Below are 9,466 nucleotides of genomic sequence, written 5' to 3' on the forward strand. Positions count from 1 at the left end.
CGCGACGACTATAAGAGGGGAACACGAAGAAAATTTGATAACAACTTCTGTGACGTAAGCCGTCGTCATGTAATTGAGAGGTTGCTAAGGCGCGAAAGAAACAACTCACTACTATAATCAAATCGCTGTGTAATACACAATATGATCACCTCACCTTCTTTACACCATATTGGTTTTGTTGGTCTTGCTGGGTAGCACCAGCCATTCTTATGACTGGGGGATTTCATAATTTCCGAACTGCAACTTTTAAGTTTAATTTGATTTTAATTTGCGAATCGGACCGAAGCCTAAAATGCTTTTTCAATTTTTTTTTATCCGTCTTAATCCACTTTCCCGTTCAAATAGTTTTTGCTTCACTAAATATTAAGTGAATAAAAACGAATCCCAAGTCATCAGAAGACAATCGACAGATGAAAATTTAATTTAATGTTTAGATCCTTTCACACAAATGAAATTAAAATAAGTTCCAAAATACTGTAGGGGTTTTAAAGGATCAATCATGTGCTTTTTTGACCGAACATGTCTACGGTGGCGCAATCTGTTCATTTCATTGTCAAGATTAAATTGGATCGGGCTAAAAATTTCTTTAAAAAGACGTAACTTAATGAAACTTTGTTGTGTAAAGAAACATTTCTGGCAGCTGTGCAAAATAGAAGCTCTCATCGAACGCCGACTCTGGCCCGTGTGAGATCCTCATTTCGCCCACAATATGACAAGGTAAAAATTAGATCGCTTTAAACTTTGACAGTTCTTTGTTGTGATCGGCGTCCATCAGCTGTGCAACTCACGCTCTCATGCTTTGCTTGATTTTCGATTTCTTTTATTGATTCTGTGCTTTGATGTGTTTCCTGAACCGAAAGTTGAAAAAGTGATATTATCGGAAGCTTTGTACTGCAACGTTTCAAAGTATAATATTTTACGTTTATTGGTAGCCAACCATGTTTTCCCGCACACTGGTGAGAAAGTTCCACCAGTCAATCCTTCAGTACAAAACACAGGCACCAAAAGGACCACCATCAACGGGTTCGGAGAAAGTCAAAGATCTGTTAGATAATGCCGCAACGTTCGACGATATTCGACCCCAAAGTGAACAGGACTCTTGGGCCACTCTACCGTACGTGGACGGAACATTCTTCGGACGCAGTCAGGAGCTAAAATCAAGTAGACCCAAAATTGATCCCCGCGAGACGTCCATCATTTTGTTTCCCGGACAAGGTGCCCAGTATGTTGGTATGGCATCCAAGTTGCTGAAATTCCCTGGCGCACGGGACATCTTTGCTTTGGCCAACGAGGTGCTCAAATATGATCTACTCAAGCTTTGTGTGGAAGGTCCCAAGGACAAACTGGATCAAACCATCTATTGCCAACCGGCGGTAATGGTGTCCTCCCTGGCAGCGCTCGAGCAGCTCAAAGAGGAACGCCCGAATGCCATTTCGAACTGTTTTGCTACGGCTGGGTTTAGCCTAGGGGAGATTACCGCTTTGGTTTTTGCCGGGGCCATTCCATTTGATAAGGCCGTCAAGCTGGTCCAGATACGAGCCGAAGCAATGCAGTGGGCAAGTCAGCAGAGCAAAAGTGGAATGGCAACTGTGCTCTTCTCGCCGGATGCACGGATGGGGGAAGCTTGTAAGGACGCTGTGAATTGGTGCATCCAACGGGGAGTAGAAAATCCGGAGTGCCGGATAGCAAACTTTTTGTATCCTAGTTGTAAGGTAAGAGTACTTCGTCGGTAGCATAGCCTCTCCGTTGAAATCACAAAAACACTAATTCAATTGTAAAATATTTCAGGTTATCGCTGGAAATGAAGATGCACTCAAATATCTCGAAGCAAATATGAAGAAGTATGGGCTAAAACGAATGAAGCGATTGCCTGTGAGTGGGGCATTCCATACCGAACTTATGGCATCTGCAGTGGAACCATTCGCGCAGGCATTGAAAAAGATAACCATCGAAGATCCCATCATCAGCGTGCACTCCAACGTCGATGGAAAGCGATACCGTAATGCGGGGCACATTCTGAATCAACTACCGAAGCAGATAGTGAAACCAGTCAAGTGGGAGCAAACCCTCCATAATTTATACGAACGAAAAGTTGGTGAATTCTTTCCACGTACATTCGAATGTGGGCCGGGAAAGGGCTTGAAAGCTATTCTCAAGCAAGTGAATGCCAAAGCTTGGGACTCGTCTTTTAATATAGAAGCGTGATAATAGGACACACCAACGCGTTTTATTCACATTTCACGATCCTTCATGACCTTGTCATCATATTAACATGAAATGAGAAACATTTTGACCAAAAACGCATCTTCTTATTTCCCGTGGAAATCAACAAATATATTCCTACATGAGTGACACAGTTCTCGCTTGAGTTGTCTCATTTCGTCTTCCTCCAGTTCAGCGTTTACAGCTTTGCAAGCGTCCTGCTCCATGCGTCTGGTGCTTTCGACTATTTCCTCATGACTTAACGCCACGTTAATTCTCGACGAAACCATCCTAGAGAACTCGGTTGCAAATAACGTGGTCGAGTCCCTGTAATCTAGAGTAGAATGACAAAACTTGCATCTTTTAGGGTCTTCTGCTTCCGATGTAATGTTCAATGCTTTATCGAACAATATTGAAAAATGATCAACCCCATTTAATTGATTTTCGGAAACTGGCGTTTTCTGCGTCCCCAACTTATCTCCGGTTCGGAACACGGTGGATACCGTAGATGGAAACGATTGCTGAAGGTTATCGACGAACTTGGAAGTCAGATTTTGCAAACTGGGTTTGTCTATAAACGAATCCGCAACCGCTGCACTTTTCAAGGGTTTCTCGGCAAATATTAAGTAGTTCTGTATTTCGTCAGGACTCAAATCTCGCATGGGACGTATAATTCTACGTTCCTCATCCCGATCGTCACAAAATGCTATGTCCAGCGCCAAAGATTTGCCTCGACCCAAGGCAACGTCCGATAGTAACGTCTTCGCCAATTCCAGTCCAATACTGGACAAGAAAATGTAGCCACATTGCAATTCCCGGGCAATCGCTTTGTAGGTCTGCTTTCTAGTTTGAACAATGAAGTCCTGCTTCGAAGTTATACTCATGATTCCTCGCAAAACGTTCTGGATCATATCTTGCTCTGCTTGAAACTTTTCCATTAACCGATCTTCCTTTGCTTCGCAACAACGTTGAGCCCCAAGCACTGTATAATACGATGGATAATCAAACTGCTCCAAAATTTCCAATTTGTCTGTAACGCATTTCTCATAGTGCACTTGGTCCTGGCCTATGAAGTCCTCATCGACGAACACCACCACCGGGTCAATTCTCAACTTCTTGAAAGCATCCTGTTCCAAGCCATGTCGAATCATATCCAGCATGGCGACACTCTCAGGCGCTCCACTGAACACCACCAGCACCTTTGAACCTCGGCGAACGATTTTGGTGGCTCCAAGCGACGCTCGAAATTTGTGCCTCACGTAATGCAGAAAACATTTGCGACACTGTGGTTCCTTCTGGTTTAGCTTTAGCACTGCGTGGTGCTCGTTGCACTTACGACAGATTTCCTCGGCGAGAGGAAGCGGTGGAGTTTCTTCCTTCATGGCGTGAGCACCACCCTCATCGCCGAAATCATCTTCACCTATGCTGCACATTTTAATATGACCAAAAACACTTAAAACTACGTTTACGGTTTCAATAAATTCGGTTGAGCACGTGAAGGGAGACAGATTGCAATAAAAATTATATTTTCGAACTATTTTTGGTAATAAAATACCGCGACACACGTTTTGTGTTTACATCCTCATTCTGACGTTTCACGCATGAAGCGAATTAGATCTAAAAAATACACGGAAAGATTATATCCCGGGTAGTTGTTCAAAAGGACGCATGTGATTAGGTAAACAAAGATTCAAACGTCGATTTCAATACCAAATTTTCAAAACGACACACCGTAGAACCCCGCTCATTGGACACCATTAAATTGATTAAATTCGACACTTTTTCATTCGTGCCCCGGTAATTCGACACTTGTCGAATTAAGTGCTGGAGCACGTGCTCAGCTGTCATATTTCGCTCTAACCGCACCAACACTTCCCCATCGGGCGCAAAACGCACTACAACACAATGGAAAGAACCAAAACAAAAACGCAATTAGAGTTTCAAATCACGTATGAAACGAACAAGTGTAGGGTAGCTAGTTTGTCGAATTAAAACGATACCCGTTTGCTCGACATCAATCACTGTTGAATGAGCGGGGTTATACGGTATCTGATGCTTTTGTAAACAAATGGGGCAGCAGGGACTATGTCCTAGGGCTTGACGATCCCTCTCCAGGCTATCTGCGAGTTGTGGTGCCTGCCTAGGATGTGGTGGGATTTGACAGTAGGCCCTGTTAAACTTCTATAAAAAGCTGAATGTCCTGATGTCAGGTGGAACGCTAAACTGCCCTGACACGACGGCCCTCCGACGAGACAGGAGGATTGCGCAGGACCAATAAGCCGCCTTTAAAAACATTACATTAAAAACCATTACGAACGGAACGACATAGAAGATAATACGACTCGATACAATCGACAACGACCTAGGCGTCTTGAAGCTTGGAACATGGAACTGCAAGTCGCTATAGGCTTCGCAGGTTGCGACAGGATAATCAACGATGAATTACATCCCCGCAACTTTGACGTCGTAGCGCTGCAGGAAGTCTGCTGAAAAGGACAGAAAGTGTGAAAAGCGGGCATCGAGCAGCTACCTTCTACCAAAGCTGTGGCACCACCAACGAGCTGGGAACGGGCTTCATAGTGCTGGGAAAGATGCGCCAACGCGTGATTGGGTGCCAACCAATCAACGCAAGGATGTGCAAGCTGAGGATAAAAGGCCGATTCTTCAACTATCCAGCTTTCCACGCTCGGTAATGGCGGCTTGTCGGTATGTAAAAATCAACCGGTCACTGTACTGTTTGACACTAGCTGGAGGGAAGCTCACTGGGCGTTCCTTGGTGAGGGGAAGGGAAAAAAGGCCTTTTCGCCAGTGAGGCCGTTTCTTCAACTATAGCAGCGGTTCTCAACCTGGGGTACATGTACCCCTGGGGGTACCTTCGCCGGGCTCAGGGGGTACCTCGGATAAAAATGCATAATGGCGGACAAAGTTTTAATATATGTATATTTTTTTATTTCAAGAAGTTGGAAACCTCTTTTCAAGTGGTTCGGATGCCTTCATTCAATAAATCAGGCAAACCTTCTTTCAAGAGGCCCGGAAGCCTTCTTTCAAGAAGCCCAGAAGCCTTTTTTCAAGAGGTTCGTAAACCTTATTTGAAAAAGCTGGGAATCCTCCTTTCAAGAGGCTCGGAAGCCTCCTTTCAAGAGGCTCGGAAGCCTCCTTTCAAGAGGCTCGGAAGCCTCCTTTCAAGAGGCTCGGAAGCCTCCTTTCAAGAGGCTCGGAGGCCTCCTTTCAAGAGGCTCGGAGGCCTCCTTTCAAGCGGCTCGGAAGCCTCCTTTCAAGCGGCTCGGAAGCCTCCTTTCAAGAGGCTCGGAAGCCTCCTTTCAAGAGGCTCGGAAGCCTCCTTTCAAGAGGCTCGGAAGCCTCCTTTCAAGAGGCTCGAAAGCCTCCTTTCAAGAGGCTCGGAAGCCTCCTTTCAAGAGGCTCGGAAGCCTCCTTTCAAGAGGCTCAGAAGCCTCCTTTCAAGAGGCTCAAGCCTCCTTTCAAGAGAGCTCGGAAGCCTCCTTTCAAGAGGCTCGGAAGCCTCCTTTCAAGAGGCTCGGAAGCCTCCTTTCAAGAGGCTCGGAAGCCTCCTTTCAAGAGGCTCGGAAGCCTCCTTTCAAGAGGCTCGGAAGCGTCCTTCCAATATGCCCGGAAGCATCCTTTCAAGAGGCCCGAAAGCTTCCTATCAAAAAGCCCGGAAGTCTATTTTCAAGGGGATTGGAATTAATATTTCTGAGGACTTGGATGAATATTTTCAAGAGGCTTAGAAGCGTCATTTCAAGATGCTCAGAAGCCTCCTTTAAAGTTGCTCGAAGCTGCATTTCAAGAGGCTCAAGTGCTCGCAATAATCAAAATGTTAGACAGCTTTATGGAGAGTCATATATTCTGTTAATTTTCAGTTCCATTTTTCATATGGTCGGGGTTCAGCCAAAACACCCAAAGCGCCAATGAAAAATTACCCGTTTTCGTGCACAGATTCAATTGAATACAAATCTTATTGGATATCCTTCCATCATATAACTGAGGATATCCAACAACAAATGTACGAATGAATTGATATGAAACGATTTCCATTCTTATTGTACGAACAAAGTGTCACAAGTCAGTCAAAAAGGCGCATAGTGCTGTTTCGCTGAGCCTCCACCGTATATTTATCTTATGAGTTACATTTATTTTCATTTACAGCAAAAAATAAGGGGGTACCTCAATTAATTCAGATGTGCGAAGGGGTACCTCTCAGGAAAAAGGTTGAGAACCGCTGACTATAGCATCATCAACGTGCACTGCCCACACGAAGGGAGACCCGACGACGAGAAAGAAGCGTTCTATGCACAGCTGGAGCAGACATACGATGGATGCCCACTGCGGGACGTCAAAATCGTCATCGGTGACATGAATGCTCAGGTAGGAAGGGAGGAAATGTATAGACCGATCATCGGACCAGATAGTCTGCATACCGTATCGAACGACAACGGCAGCCTCCCGCGGAATGGTAGTTCGAAGCACTTTCTTCCCCCGCAAGAATATCCACAAGGCCACATGGAAATCGCCTAATCAAGTAACGGAAAACCTAATCGACCACGTTCTTATCGACGGTAAATTCATCTCCGACATCACGAACATCCACATTTACCGCAGTGCGAATATTGAATCCGACCACTATCTCGTTGCAGTATATATGTCTGCGCTCAAAACTCTCGAAGGTGTAAAACACGTGTCGGAGTCGTCCGCCACGGCTAAACATTGGGCGGCTACAATACAGTAGACTAGCCCAAGACTACGCGCAGCAGCTGGAAGTGGCACTCCCAACGGAAGAGCAGCTAGGCGCAGCATCTCTTGAAGATGGCTGGGGAGATATTCGATCCGCCATTGGAAGCACCGCAACCGCTGCACTAGGCACGGTGGCTCCAGATCAGAGAAACGACTGGTATGACGGCGAATGTGAGCAGTTAGTTGAGGAGAAGAATGCAGCACGGGCGAGATTGCTGCAACACCGCACGAGGGCGAACGAGGCACGATACAAACGGGCGCGGAACAGATAAAACTCGATTTTCCGGAGGAAAAAGCGCCAGCAGGAAGATCGAGACCGTGAAGAGACGGAGGAAATGTACCGCGCTAATAACGCACGAAAGTTCTATGAGAAGTTGAACCGTTCACGTAAGGGCCACGTGCCGGATAAAAATTTACAGTACCTTGTATTGCTTAAACTATTAGAATACTATAGATTGTATTGCAAACAATACAATCTTCTGTACATTTATTGTAGATTGTTGACGGTTGAAAAACACATACCGTGGACCCCCGGTAATATGACCGTTTTTAATCTGAACACTTTTTAATTTGAACCCCGTTGGTTTGAACATCGTTCAAATTAAAAATGGTTCAAACGTCATTTACCACGTGGAATCGAGAGAAGAAAAATGGAACATCGTGAAATGGAACGCAGAATCAAAACAAACCAGCAAAGAGAGTAGCCAGAAACCAGTTTTTCTGATGCTTATAGAGTAACCAGAAGTTCAAATTAAAAATGAACCCCGTTAATTTGAATGAGGTACCGTTCAAATTATCGGGGGTCCACGGTATATTGTACTCACATTAAAACTACAATAAAACCTAATGTCAACAATACATTCTTTAATATTTTTATTGTTCACAAGAATTAACAAAAATCTGATCAATTTTCAAAATAATTCTATTTCTTTGATTAGAAAATCATCTATGATTTTTGAAATTGTCATTATAATAAAGCAACAATTGAAAACCATAAAATAACAATAACTTTCATTGTTGAGTAGAAAGTTAATAATTTAAATTTTTCATATAATATTTAATGTCGCAGATCAATAAATGTTCGTATTATTATAACAATAGAAATAAAAATAAAATAAAAATTTCAATTAAAATTTTTACACGAAGGAAACTAGTTCCATTTCAGCGTGTAATGTTTTGTTTTGCAGTTGGTGAAAATAAAAAAAAAACAAACATGCAGGACGCTTCCTTTTTGCTGCTTTCCGTTTCGTTAGGGGATTCTGCCAAGGGATTTAGGGTGGTTCAATGGCCGCTGTGCCGTGTATTGAAGGTAAGTATTTTGTAATGTTATATAGCACCGGAAGATTTCGAATCATTCCTCCTTAGGGAAAAGCCTTGTAAGAACCTTCCGGGGGCTCCTTGATTTTTTCCACCGAAGCAACTGGGTCCGTTTTAGTTAACTTTTTGTCTTGTTTCGTTTCCGATTTAAGCTGACTGAAAACTGCAGCCTGCCTTAGCATGCATCTCATTGATATGTGATTATAAGCAGCAGGTTCCAGAATTCGTAATGGTAAGTAAATACAACTTCATGTTTTGTATCCTAACATTTATTATTTTACCCATTTATAGAGAATGGAACATATCTCAGTCTGCAGAGGCACTCAGCAGAAGCAGAACATCTTGATTGGAATTGACCGAAACTTAGCAGCTCATCCTGCTCCCCTTGCCAGTTATCGAGTCGGGCTTCCGGGACAACAGCAAGCTAATGGAATAACAACCGATATTCATAGTAAGAAAAGATTTGATTATTCTCAATTCAGTCAAAAACCGACTAGGGAAGTTGGTTTTCACCCGCAATTTGTACGAATTACTTCAGGAACAGTGTGCTTAGTCTCCATTTAGTTCAGCGCTATGTAGTGTACCGCAGGACGTTCAAGTTATCTTACGAATTGTGAGAAAAATAACTTCGCTAGTCGAGGATTCCGGATTACCGTTGAATTGAGTATATAATCATTATCTCTACTTCAATAGTAACAAATATTTCCTTTTTCTTTGACAGAACCAGGTGTTGAACTATGGAACTTTATACCACGCACATCATTCACCAATGTAAGCAAAGCAACAAAATAGGAAAGAGCAAGTGGAAATATACGATAGCATGCTAACCGTAATGCATTCCCGATGCTTGCCATCTGCGCCAAGGATTTGCAAGAGTAGTATAATAGCGCATAATATTGAAATCATTCCAACGATAGCGCTCGAAGATTTTATATAGTAGACATGAGGAGTGATCTGCCGACATTATCCCAAGAGGTCCGTGATATTCCGATCAGGATTCAACATGCAAGCAGAAAATAAGAAACACCAGATAATCGTTTTATTGGTCCGACTGGGAGGCCTAAACAAAACCTGCCACAAGAAATAAAAAACAAATTATATTGTATTTCTATTGTAATACTGCAGTGGTTTTTATTCTAAATCCTATTGTACTTCCATGGTAAAACAATAAAAAAAGTAATAGAAAACATTTACAACA

At 43.2% G+C, this 9,466-nt stretch overlaps 2 protein-coding genes and 1 long non-coding RNA gene across 3 annotated transcripts; 2 read left to right on the forward strand and 1 right to left on the reverse strand.

Annotated features, from left to right (window-relative positions):
- Positions 1-749: 749 nt before the first annotated feature.
- LOC134210704 (probable malonyl-CoA-acyl carrier protein transacylase, mitochondrial) lies at positions 750-2,215 on the forward strand. Its single transcript, XM_062686930.1, has 2 exons — positions 750-1,712; positions 1,789-2,215. The coding sequence occupies exons 1-2, from the start codon at positions 939-941 to the stop codon at positions 2,203-2,205; spliced, it is 1,191 nt and encodes a 396-aa protein (XP_062542914.1). The 5' UTR covers positions 750-938; the 3' UTR covers positions 2,206-2,215.
- Positions 2,216-2,287: 72 nt separating this feature from the next.
- Positions 2,288-3,788, reverse strand: LOC134210703 (cytoplasmic tRNA 2-thiolation protein 2). The gene has a single exon (XM_062686929.1). It carries the CDS (start codon positions 3,633-3,635, stop codon positions 2,310-2,312), a length of 1,326 nt encoding a protein of 441 aa, XP_062542913.1. The 5' UTR covers positions 3,636-3,788; the 3' UTR covers positions 2,288-2,309.
- Positions 3,789-8,125: 4,337 nt separating this feature from the next.
- On the forward strand, positions 8,126-9,466 carry LOC134215000 (uncharacterized). Its single transcript, XR_009979992.1, has 4 exons — positions 8,126-8,260; positions 8,421-8,500; positions 8,560-8,719; positions 8,990-9,466. It is a non-coding gene; the product is annotated as an uncharacterized LOC134215000 (long non-coding RNA).

This window comes from Armigeres subalbatus, chromosome 2, assembly GCF_024139115.2.
Source record: "Armigeres subalbatus isolate Guangzhou_Male chromosome 2, GZ_Asu_2, whole genome shotgun sequence".
Classification (NCBI taxonomy): Eukaryota; Metazoa; Arthropoda; class Insecta; order Diptera; family Culicidae; genus Armigeres; species Armigeres subalbatus.